Source organism: Lytechinus pictus, chromosome 7 (genome assembly GCF_037042905.1).
Source record: "Lytechinus pictus isolate F3 Inbred chromosome 7, Lp3.0, whole genome shotgun sequence".
NCBI classification, from domain to species: Eukaryota; Metazoa; Echinodermata; class Echinoidea; order Temnopleuroida; family Toxopneustidae; genus Lytechinus; species Lytechinus pictus.
In genome coordinates this window covers 1,874,284-1,887,857 of record NC_087251.1, presented here as the reverse complement: position 1 = coordinate 1,887,857, position 13,574 = coordinate 1,874,284, and the positions used below count along the sequence as shown (strand labels likewise).

The following is a 13,574-nucleotide window of genomic DNA, read 5'->3' as shown; positions in this document are numbered from 1 at the left end:
TGTGCATGATATGTATGACCTTACAAAAGTGATTTTTTTTTTTCAATACTAAAAATTATTAATTTTCTAAAATGAACACGACTGATGAAGTAAAGTAAGAAAAGAGAAAACGGGGGGGGGGGGGGGGCTGGGTGGACATACACAAAGATTGATAATTTGTGTGAAATTTGCCTTCAGAAACTTGTATTAAAATTCCCTTTCCCTTTCAAACTCCCTTTTCCCAGATTCTTCGATTGGGAATGACGTTCCCAATATCACGGAATCTGTCGTTATTCTGCCGGTTTAGGACAGGAGGAGTTCATCGTGGTATCAATCATGCTTCCATTTCAACAATAAAAGGAGAGAAAGGAAGTAAAGAATCGATATTCGTAACAACCACACTAGAATGTGGACTAACACCGGTAATACTCGCTCCTTTTCTCAACTCACGTTATGTTTTAGTACTAGAATGTGGACTAACACCGGTAATACTCGCTCCTTTCTCAACTCACGTTATGTTTTAGTACTAGAATGTGGACTAACACCGGTAATACTCGCTCCTTTCTCAACTCACGTTATGTTTTAACACTAGAATGTGGACTAACACCGGTAATACTCGCTCCTTTCTCAACTAACGTTATGTTTTAACACTAGAATGTGGACTAACACCGGTAATACTCGCTCCTTTCTCAACTCACGTTATGTTTTAACACTAGAATGTGGACTAACACCGGTAATACTCGCTCCTTTCTCAACTCACGTTATGTTTTAGTACTAGAATGTGGACTAACACCGGTAATACTCGCTCCTTTCTCAACTCCCGTTATGTTTTAACACTAGAATGTGGACTAACACCGGTAATGCTCGCTCCTTTCTCAACTCACGTTATGTTTTAGTACTAGAATGTGGACTAACACCGGTAATACTCGCTCCTTTCTCAACTCACGTTATGTTTTAGTACTAGAATGTGGACTAACACCGGTAATACTAGCTCCTTTCTCAACTCACGTTATGTTTTAACACTAGAATGTGGACTAACACCGGTAATACTCGCTCCTTTCTCAACTCCCGTTATGTTTTAACACTAGAATGTGGACTAACACCGGTAATACTCGCTCCTTTCTCAACTCACGTTATGTTTTAGTACTAGAATGTGGACTAACACCGGTAATACTCGCTCCTTTCTCAACTCACGTTATGTTTTAACACTAGAATGTGGACTAACACCGGTAATACTCGCTCCTTTCTCAACTCACGTTATGTTTTAGTACTAGAATGTGGACTAACACCGGTAATACTCGCTCCTTTCTCAACTCACGTTATGTTTTAGTACTAGAATGTGGACTAACACCGGTAATACTCGCTCCTTTCTCAACTCACGTTATGTTTTAACACTAGAATGTGGACTAACACCGGTAATACTCGCTCCTTTCTCAACTCCCGTTATGTTTTAACACTAGAATGTGGACTAACACCGGTAATACTCGCTCCTTTCTCAACTAACGTCATGTTGTTGTGTTTTATTATTGTAATATTAGCGAAATCAATTATATCTGTTCAAGATCAGTTTTGATTTCCAACATAACACCGTTATATGGCGTTATTTATTATCCTTTTTTATTATCCCTTTTAAACGGAAATAATTAATATAGCGTGTTCTCTCTCACGTAGTTTTAGATAGGGATATCTTCTACTTCTATTGGAAAAGAGTACGCACAAGAAAGAAAAAAATTGTCATTACATTACTTTTCCATCCTTAAGGAAGGAAAAGGAACGTAACGATACCAAAACCGAAATAAGGACTTAAATGGAACTGTACAGAGATAGGTCTGAAATAAAACAGCAATTTTTTTCTTCTAATAGCTGCGGGGCCAATTCCAAGTAACACAGGTGTTATGGAGTATTTTTTATCAGATTTATCATAGATTTATCATGTCACACCGTATGATTGGAAATTAAATAGATTACTAAACTATGACACCATATGATCCATAGTGTTGACATCTTTGTCAAAATATCTTTCAGTCCGCAAATGTAAGCCAGCCGCCACAAGTTAATCAAATAATGGTAAGTTTTATTTATGTTTTTAATTTATTTATATACATTTATCAATAATTACCAATCTGATGAATATTCTTTTTACGAACAGACTACTAATTTTCATTCCTACAGGTGTGGAAGATATTAAAACATGATCCACCTGTTATTATGAATTACGCAATCTGGGATGCTTCCTTTGACCACAAAGGAGAATTAAATTGCATCGTTGGTAGCGAAAGTCCTGAATCCAAACAGATAGTGGTAAGTGTATTTTATCGCAAGGATCTACATTTTTTCATATGAATTTAGAAAAGGTCAAAGTAAATGTCCCGTTCATTTAGGACTGCACTTCCTGGGTGTTGTTTTAGTGCATGAGTCAATGCATATCCGTGTCGAATGACTAGTAGGTAATATTTTAATGCATTTAAGTAACTTTGGGGATGGATACTGGTTGTTTATCTTTATTACCATTAATGAGTATGTATATAGTGGTAATTAGCACATGTACGTTTAGCTGGTATCAGGACAACTACCCCCTGGACAATCACCCCCCGGACAACTACCCCCCGGACAATTACCCCCGAGGACAATTACCCCCCGGACAATTACCCCCCCGGACAATTACCCCCTGAGGACAACTACCCCCCGAGGACAACTACCCCCCGAGGACAATTACCCCCGAGGATAATTACCCCCCGGACAATTACCCCTCGGACAATTACCCCCGGATAATTACCCCCCGGACAATTACCCCCCGGACAATTACCCCCTGGACAATTACCCCCGGACAACTACCCCCCGGACAACTATCCCCCGGACAATTTCTCCCGGACAACTACCCCCGGGACAATTACCCCCCGGACAATTACCCCCCGGACAACTACCCCTGGACAACTACCCCCCGGACAATTACCCCCTGGACAATTACCCCCCGGACAATTACCCCCCGGACAACTACCCCCGGACAATTACCCCCCCCCCCCCGGACAACTACCCCCCGGACGACTACCCCCTGGACAATTACCCCCTAGACAAAAATTGTATACTATCATGATTGCCAATTTGTATAGAAAAAACACTGTATTTGATTATGTCATATTGTTTACAATTTAGTAAATTTGGTACTTAATTTCCTACTTTAATGTTTAATTGTTTTCACCCAAGAATAATACACACAAAAACACCTTGTAATTTACAAGGTGTTCTTGTGTGTATTATCTTTGCATAAAGTTTTTTAGCTTACTGTATTAAGTTATAAAGCCACATCTTAATCTGGAATGTGCACCAATTGTTTCATAATTCTTAGCTTCTTGTTAGTTGAACTGTTTTAAAATAACAGATTTAGTGGTCTACTTGACAGTGTTAGTGTTGATAGTTGCGTTATCGACTTTCAATATTTCTACCTATAAAGGTGTCTTTTTTATCTATTTGCCTGATTTATTACCTGAAATTAAACCCAAAATAAATATTTAAAAAAATCAGATCAGTTGGAATCAGAGATATTCAGCATTTGTGATTATTATGACTAATCGTGTTCAATTGTTCTATGAAAACTTAGAATGAGGGCCAGTTTACAAATTTTCTGATGTATATATGCATAGCCAAACGGGAGGTTTCAGTGCAAGCCCCCCCCCCCCCCATTTTTCATGATGCAGAAGGCGCCGCTAAACAAAAACAAAAAAGGAAAAAAGAAGAAAGTGAGAGAACAGGAGAAAGAGCAATATAAAAGAGAAAGAAAAAAAGTTATTAACTTAAGATAAAGGAGAAAATATTTCGGAAACCTGTGCCACCGACCAAAACTTACAATGGGTCCCGCTTAATTCTAACATTGATGCTGGAGAGAAGGGGGGATTTTCTGAAGGTAATTGTCTGGGGGGTAATTGTCCGGGGGTAGTTGGCTGGGGGGTAGTTGTCTGGGGGGGGGGGTAGTTGTCCGGGGGTAGTTGTCCGGGGGGTAATTGTCCGGGGGTAATTGTCCGGGGGTAATTGTCCGGGGGTAATTGTCGGGGGGATAATTGTCCTCGGGGGGTAATTGTCCGGGGGGTAATTGTCCTCGGGGGGGGGGTAATTGTCCGGGGGGTAGTTGTCCGGGGGTGATTATCCAGGGGGTAGTTGTCCTAGAACCCGTTTATCTATATCACCCATACAGTCTCATACAGTCTCCTGCGACGCAAAGTATTACGCTGTAAGTCATATCTGCTTAATAATTTATATACATGTTCAGATTATACGACGAATGTGTCAAATCTCATGTGTTATGTATAAACTAGTGATTTATCCATCTCGATTTAAATAGCCAAAGAAAATGTGTACTTGATTTTTATTTATTCATTTTTTATATAAGATGGTGAATTTCTCGGAGGAGAAAAATTGCTTTGATTCCTGCACCAAAGTAGTGAAGGTAGGAGAGAAAGTGGATATATATGACATTGATATCAACCAAGCACCAGGACAGGTTGGTGTGGTAACAGATGAAGGCTTACAGGTACGGCATGTAGATTATATACGATTTCAATATTATCTGTCACTATCATTAATAGAGTAAATGCTGAATGTGCTATTAAAGAGTTTCGTGTAGAAGTGTTAATTTTCATTTAATTAAGACATTGCCTTCGATATGACGAGTGTTGTAGTGCCTTGATGCTCGGCCTTTTTCTGTATGCGATTTAAGGCCTATTTTCAAATGATTTGCCGTTGGCCTTCGGTGTCCATGCCTTGGCCCTGGGCATTTTCAAAAATTTGGCCTGAGCCCTAGCCTTGGCATTGATGGTTTGAGCCTTGACTGCAACACTGGGTATAAAAGCATGTCTAGCATTTTTGACAAATGAAAAATACTAACTTTGTGTGCCTATAATGGACCATGTGTGGTTATTGCATCTTAGGTGTTAGTGGTGATAGAGTGATGACAATGTAATGAGGGGTTGTATTTTCTGTACTGTTTCTTTATTATTTATATTAAAATTCGTTTTATCTATGATCAATGTCGCAGTCACCACAAGGAAACCCATTTTAGACCGATCAAAGCTAATACGTTATTTTCAATGACATACTATTGATCGTACCTTTTTTGTGTGACTGTGACATATAAAACTATCGCAATTGTTATTAACAATCTTTGAATACTTCAGGTTATAAATCTTCCGAAACCGGGTAAAAATCGTAGCAAATCGACGAATGATTGTCAAGTCTTTGAGCCATCAGAAAACAAGATTTTACTTGCTCGGACTACTGTTAAGCGAGAACTTCTTACGGTCTCCACTGGATCAGGGATATGCATTGAGGTAAGATAGTTACTAAATATGATAACAATAATAGTCATACAACCGCTTGCTTAGTTTAATAGAAGAACATTTCTTTTCTAAAGACCTAGTAACATGGTAGTCGTTTTTTGATAATGTGAAATCCACTTTGCATACATGTCTTATCTTTCACGTTGTCAAGGATAAGTATTGTTTAAGATTATGAATACATATTGCTATTTCACTTCACAGATTTTTGCGGGTACATAGCGTACTTACATTTGCCTTTTTAATATTATTGATTATATAAAAAAAGCTATTTGTCTACTTTTTTCCTCCCCCGCTTTTATTTCACTGAAAATTCATTCAACCCGTCTCTTTGGTCACTGTTGAATCATTTATCTCTCAATCAAAATCAATTCGTGAACTATTTATCTTTCACTCACCACTCACTCTTCATCCATTTTGTTTCATTACTGGTTCAAGCATTCATTTCTTACTCGCCAGCCATTCGTCATGAATTTTCGATCACTCTTCGACAATTGGTCATCACTTTACCCCTCGTCACCCACTGGTCATCCATTCTTTTCTCACTCGTCACCCCTGATTATCAATTTATCTCTTTCTCTCTCGTAACCAACTGATCATCAATTTATCCCTCGTCACCCACTGATCATCAAATTACCTCTCGTCACTAACTGGTCATCCATTTATCTCTCATCACCCACTGGTTATCAATTTTTCTCTCGTCACCCATTGGTTATCCATTTATCTCTTGTCACCCACTTGTCATCCATTTATCCCTCGTTGCACACTGGTCATCCATTTACCTCTCGTCACCCACTGGTTATCCATTTACCTCTCGTCACCCACTGGTTATCCATTTATCTCTCATCACCCACTGGTTTTCAATTTTTCTCTCGTATACCCATTGGTCATCCATTCTTCTTTCCTTCGTCATCCACAGAACATCCATTTATCTCTCGTCACCCACTTGCCATCACTTAATTCTCTTCACCCACTGAACATTCTTCTCTCACTTGTCCCCCTCTGGTCATCAATTGTTCTCTGACTCATCGCCCACTGGTCACCCATTTATCCCTCGTCTCTAAATGATAATCCAATTATCTCTCGTCATCCACTGATCATCCAATTATCTCTTATCACCAATTGGTCATCCATTTATCCATTGTCACCAACTGGTCATCCGTTTATTCCTCGTCACCTACTGGTCATCCATTTATCTCTCGTCACCCACTGGTAACCCATTCTTCTCTCACTCGCCATCTCCCTTGTCACCCACTGGTCATCCATTTAACCCTCGTCGCACACTGGTCATCCATTTATCTCTCGTTACCACTGGTCATCCATTTACCTCTCGTCACCCATTGGTCATCCATTTATATCTCGTCACCCACTGGTCATCCATTTATCTCTTGTCACCCATTGGTCATCCATTTATCTCTCGTCACCCACTGGTCATCCATTTACCTCTCGTCACTCATTGGTCATCCATTTATCTCTCGTCACCCATTGGTCATCCATTTATCTCTCGTCACCCTCTGGTCATCAATTCTTTTCTCACACGTCACCCACTTTTCATCCACTTATCTCTCGTCACCCACTGGTCATCCACTTATTTCTCGTCACCCACTGGTCATCTATTTACCTCTCGTCACCACTGGTCATCCATTTATCCCTCGTCACCCATTGGTCATCCATTTATCTCTCGTCACCCACTGGTCATCCATTTACCTCTCGTCACCACTGGTCATCCATTTATCCCTCGTCACCCATTGGTCATCCATTTATCTCTCGTCATTCATTGGTCATCCATTTATCTCTCGTCACCCACTGGTCATCTATTTTTCTCTCTCTCGTCACCCACTGAACATTCCTCTCTCATTCGTCACCCACTGGTCATCAATTCTTCTCTCACTCGTCACCCACTGGTCATCATTTATTTCTCTTCACCCACTGAATATTCTTCTCTTACTCGTCATCCACTGGTCATCATTTATTTCTGTTCACCCACTGAACATTCTTCACTCACTCGTCACCAACTGAAAATTCTTCTCTCACAAGTCACCCACTTTTCATCCACTTATCTCTCGTCACCCACTGGTCATCCACTTATTTCTCGTCACCCACTGGTCATCTATTTTTCTCTCTCTCGTCACCCACTGAACATTCCTCTCTCATTCGTCACCCACTGGTCATCAATTCTTCTCTCACTCGTCACCCACTGGTCATCATTTGTTTCTCTTCACCCACTGAATATTCTTCTCTTACTCGTCACCAACTGGTCATCATTTATTTCTGTTCACCCACTGAACATTCTTCACTCACTCGTCACCAACTGAACATTCTTCTCTCACACGTCACCCACTTTTCATCCACTTATCTCTCGTCACCCACTGGTCATCCACTTATTTCTCGTCACCCACTGGTCATCTATTTTTCTCCCTCTCGTCACCCACTGAACATTCCTCTCTCATTCGTCACCCACTGGTCATCAATTCTTCTCTCACTCGTCACCCACTGGTCATCATTTATTTCTGTTCACCCACTGAACATTCTTCACTCACTCGTCACCCACTCAACATTCTTCTCTCACTCGTCACCCTCTTGTCATCCACTTATCTCTCGTCACCCACTGGTCATCCATTTATTTATCTTCACCCACTGAATATTCTTCTCTCACTCGTCATCGATTCTTCTCTGACTCGTCATCCGGTGGTCTTCCATTTATCTCTCACTCGTCACCCATTGATCATCCATTTATCTCTACCTTGTTACCCTCTGGTAATCCATTTATCTATCACTCGTCAAACAGGAGAGAAAAAGCAGCCTATAAACATCAACATGCATAATAAATATCTCAGTGATCAACACACAAGGAGTGAGAGTGATATGGGGGGGGGACCGTAACCAAATTATTAAGCGAGCGACCTATTTGGAATAAGTGGATAGTGAAAGAAAATGGATGACTAGTGGTTGACGAGTGACAAAAGAAATGGATGACCAGTTGGTGACTAGTGATAAATGGATGACCAGTGGGTGACGAGTGAGAGATAAAGGGACGACCGGTGGGTGACGAGTGGGAGAATAAAGGATGACCAGTTGGTGACGAGGCAGAAATAAATGGATGTTCAGTTGATGACGAGAGAGATAAATGGATGAACACTGGGTGACGAATGAGAGATAAATGGATGACCAGTGCTTGGCGAGGCAGAGATAAATGGATGACCAGTGGGTGACGAGAGATAAATGGATGACCAGTGGGTGACGAGAGATAAATGGATGACCATTGGGTGACGAGAGATAAATGGATGACCATTGGGTGATGAGAGATAAATAGATGACCAATGGGTGATGAGAGATAAATGGGTAACCAGTGTGTGGCGAGAGAGATATATAAATGGATGAGAAGTGAATGACGAGAGGTAACTGGATGACCAGTGGGTGACTAGTGGGAGATTAAGGGATGACCAGTGGGTGACGAGGCAATGATAAATGGATGACCAGTGGGTGGCGAGTGAGATGCATTATCCATCATCAACCACTAGTCATCAATATGTCTTTCACTATTCACTTTAAATGTATTCCAAATAGGTTGCCCGCTTAATACATTGGTTACGTTCTTTCTTCCTCACTCTCACTACTTATGTGTACCTTTATTGAACTCAGTCCAAACAGTCAATCGTTGATCACTAAGATATTAATTATTGCATGTTGATATTTTTTTCTTTAAAAAATATCAGGTTAGGTCAACGGATAAACAACCATCAGTGGTTTCCAGCAGTCCCCTAGTGACATCACATCAGGGTCTCTCTGCCGATTTATCACGTGATCAAACAAATCTTGTTGTTGGCTGCTCTGATGGAACTGCTTTTCTGTACAAGGTTACATTCATATTAATTATATCATCGCTTAATAGTTATATATAATATGTTTGAAGTCAAACTATGTCCCCAACACGGATAGAAATATGAAAAGGAATTGAAAGAATTCAAATTTGTAAATGGTAATAGAGGGGAACAAATTAGTGGGGAAATTTTATGGCAAACGGGTCATGTAGTGTACACATGTCGTGTAAACAGATAAATTATAATTCGAATACTTCGATATACTGTTGTGCTGTGAAGGTATATTTAAAATATTACAGATTCAAAGACCATGTCATTTGTTGGCGGAAAATGATCTAAATATTATTATTGTCAATTTTGTTTTACTATCATATAAATAAACATTGCCAGACATCATTTGACGTGTCATCCATAATTTTTCACTGATTTTTATTTGAAATATTTATATATTCATTGTTGATAGATGTCTGATGGGAGGCTATGTGAAGGAGAGCCAACCCGCTTGCAGGGTCCAGCAAGTCGGGTGAGCCATGCACAGTTTTCATCAGATGGAAAACTATTACTACTAGCTGGCTGGAAACATCTTAAGGTAAAAACAATGATGATAATGATAATACTTAGTATTTATTCAAATGTTCAATGCGAAAGATATGGAGAAAGAAAAATGAAAGGAAACATGAAGGATACAAAGACATAACGCGAGTAAAAGTAATTTTATTCCTTATAGATTATTGTATCATTAACCACCAACACCCTGCGGTATTACTATACATGTACTGTGAAAACTACGGTATTCTATAAAATCCATACTAGTCATTCTTCAAGGAAGTCATCCGTTTAATATGCATATATTTGTTTCTCCTTTCACTTGTTTTCAATTGCGTTTTACCTATTAGATGATATCTATAAATTGGAACTGTAAATGGGATAGCTATTCATTGGAATGTATTTTTGTGCTTTCTTTTTAAACTTTAGGTTCATGACGTAAGTACCCTGCAAGAGTTAAGCAGTATCACAGACGAGATGCCTATTACGATTGCAAAGTTTATTATGGATTCCACCATGATATTAACTGTGACCGGGGGTATATTAAAGGTGAATACTATTATAACTTCATTATTTACTCATATAGTTTAGTATCAACATTATTATCAGTTTGGTAACTATACAGTGTGACACGTAGATGAGATTGGGCGACCGACCACAACCCATTGATTATATCGTGTAATAACACACGGAAATGCAACAAAAAGTAATTAAAAAACAATGTACAGGAAAAGAGATTTTAAAAAATGTGATACATCAACCTTCAGTGTCATATCACAGATCAAACCTCCATTAACTTAACTTATGCCTTAATTTTCTCTTCATTTTTTACCGCTCTGCATTCCCTTTCTTTATTATGTTCAACTATTTCCTGGGACCTTGAAAATGTTGAAAATCTTCTCCATAAAAATATCTTGATTCAGCCCCTGTTTATCTGTGGTTTTTGGTGCGGATGTCGTTAAGTCTCCATTTATTATCAATTCATTGTCATCGTTTTAAAAAAAGTAAAGTAAAAATGAAAAGGAGAAAGTGGGAATAGGCCAGTAAAGTTTATCACATTATTATTCTCATTTTTCTGCAGGCAAGATCGGCGAGAGATGGTAAGACGAAATGCATGAGAAAGAGTTACACTCAAGTGAATAACATCCAGGTTTCATCAGATGGGTCAATGTTTGTTACGACGGGACACGTTAGAACCTTTGTAAGAGAATTCAGATTTTACTTTTAAGAATTAATTATGGGGATATAAGACATATCTTAACCAATACTCGCACTGATTCGACCCAGGCATTATTGGGTACCAACAAGAATGAATTCCTTGAATGGTGATGACGATGTGTGATGTTGATGCCATTAGTGATGGTGACAACGGTAATGAAACATGCCCTCTTCGTTCTGTGTCATGTCATTAAACCATTCTGCAACCAAGGAGTTGGGAGTAGAAACTTTAACATCACCTACAAACTGCAACATTACCTACAAATAATACCAAACTAATTATTCTGCAACAAAATTCAATTAGGCCTACATTTTCAGTGATTATAACAATTTCATTTTCTTCCATGTCCTCCTGTATGAGTAGGTCATTACGAAACTGAAATTCAGGTTCCTTACTTTATTTCTTTACCTTCCCTATAATTCTCATTTTAGGATCATGGTTATATTGAGTGGTGGAGAACAGAGGAAGAAGGAAATCTGGTGCTATTGCAGAGATTTCGGCTGAGTAGCCGTGTAAAACAAATTATGTGCAATCCCCAGTTTTCTTCATTCATCACAGTAGACGAGCTGGGACATTTATTCCTTTTGGAAAGAATAAACACAAATCAATGAAATGAAATGGAAGAAACTGCCAGGAAGGATTATGAAAATATACATTAGATTTTTGATTCGTGCCCTATAAGTTGAGACGACATTAGATGCTGGAATTATGACGTCCAACAGGTAACGCGTTGTTCTTCTATTGCTTCGCATCCATGTTTTGAACGGATAAGTATGATGTGATACTAAATGTTGATCTGGCAAATGTGATTTTTTTTTTTTAATTAATGTCTCACCGTAGAGGGTTTCCAAAGGAATCGAGAATGTGGCAATTGCCATTTGTTCTAAACCCGCTTCGTCTACTTTCAGTTTCTACTCATCCCACAAGGTCTTATACTAGTATATATTATATACAACCAGTTCGTCTAATAAACATCTGGCGTAATTGTCATTTCGTCTAATGTCCGCTTGATCTAACACTATATATATTTAGTCTATACGGTACATATGGATCAAATTTTCATTTGACAAATTGCACAAAAATAATTAGCAGTGGAAATGGAAATAGCACCATTTAGGAATAAGACTAAATGAGAATTGAACAAAGAGAGTACTCAAAATCAAGTGCAGTATAGTGTAGTATAGGCAAAACAACAATACAGCCAAATCAATAGTAGACCAAATAGGTTTAACCCTTGTGGTATTCGGCTATCTGATAAGTACACCAACTGCTTATAGAATATAGATTAAATCAAATAAGTTTGGTATGTAAGAATGAATTAATGTCTTAATTAAGTAATATTATAAGCCTGGTTTTACCCTATGATCATAATAATATCTATAGACCCCAGTTATCACCTGTGTCATTCGACTCAAGTTTGTCTGAATACACATATCTTAGTCCCATTCTACGTTTATATTCACTTTATTATTAACTCATTAATTCATAAACAAAATAATTTCTATATTTCAGTATCAACAATGTAATTAGAACCAAAAACCTATAAAAACCACTTCTTGGTATTTCTATGTATTTTATCATATCTCTTCAACATCTTTATTATAATCAAAACATAGGACACAAAATGCAAGAGAGGGGCAGAATTATCTCAGATATGACAGTACAACATAAAAAAGCACGGAAAATTAGCCCCTATTAAGAGAAAGAAATCGTTGGCATTTTAATGGTTCACAAAGATTTACATTACTTCATAATATGATGTTTTTAAAGAGCATGTATGAAATAATGTATCTGATTATATTTTGGAATGCAAGGTATTTTATTTCTATTTTACATATATATATATATATATATATATATATATATATATATATATATATATATATATATATATATTACCTGACGTAAAATAACATGGAAGGCTGGTTATTATGTGACGTCTCTAAATCAAAGAATTTTTGAAATCGCAACTTTATTGTTCTGTGGTGGAAATTCTTCAAAGTTATATCTGTCACTCTTCTGGGTTAAAAAACAACTTTAAGGTGGACCATGGGGCTCGGTGTAAAAGTGGCAGAGGTAAAAATGGCAGAGGTATTGGTATTGGTATTTATTTTCCATATCACAATGTTAAAAACAATACAAGGTAAATGTATGTACATAATAACATCAGAAGTATAGTGAGATGGCTGGATAAACCCACTCAGCTTTGTTAATATAACAAAACTGTTCTTCCCTGGGGTCCAGAGAATACGTAACAACAGTTACTGTACATAACATGACATAACAACAGTTACTGTACATTATATAAAATAGAATTATACATTAGAAATAATTGAGCTAAACAATAATGAAAAACAACAAAAAGAATGCAAGAGAATACATCTATACCCTAACGCGACCCCCCTCCCCCACCCACCCACTTGTCGCTAGTATTTATTTTAAAGGTAAAAATGGCAAAGGTAAAAATGGCAGAGGTATAAATGACAGCGGTAATAATGGCAGAGGTAATAATGGCAGAGGTAAAAATGACAGAGGTATAAATGGTCAGTCTTAAACCCCCATGCCAAAAAATCCAAAATCCCCTCCATGTATACAGTAGATTAAATAAAAAAAGGTTCTGAGAAGAAAATTGGAATTATAATGTTTGACTAATGGAAAGGGTAACATTTTTAAATGATACTA

The 13,574-nt window shown here is 38.1% G+C and overlaps 1 protein-coding gene across 1 annotated transcript in view; it reads left to right on the top strand.

Moving 5' to 3' along the window:
* Window positions 1-12,436, top strand: part of LOC129265618 (uncharacterized) — a 36,323-nt gene extending 23,887 nt beyond the window's left edge. The window contains exons 14-22 of the mRNA XM_054903593.2: window positions 225-401; window positions 2,152-2,280; window positions 4,364-4,504; window positions 5,148-5,300; window positions 9,023-9,163; window positions 9,591-9,716; window positions 10,103-10,222; window positions 10,755-10,874; window positions 11,324-12,436. Of these exons, the coding sequence (XP_054759568.2) occupies window positions 225-401; window positions 2,152-2,280; window positions 4,364-4,504; window positions 5,148-5,300; window positions 9,023-9,163; window positions 9,591-9,716; window positions 10,103-10,222; window positions 10,755-10,874; window positions 11,324-11,503 (1,287 nt within the window). The 3' untranslated portion in view covers window positions 11,504-12,436. The remainder of the gene's footprint in view (window positions 1-224; window positions 402-2,151; window positions 2,281-4,363; window positions 4,505-5,147; window positions 5,301-9,022; window positions 9,164-9,590; window positions 9,717-10,102; window positions 10,223-10,754; window positions 10,875-11,323) is intronic.
* Window positions 12,437-13,574: the final 1,138 nt, after the last annotated feature.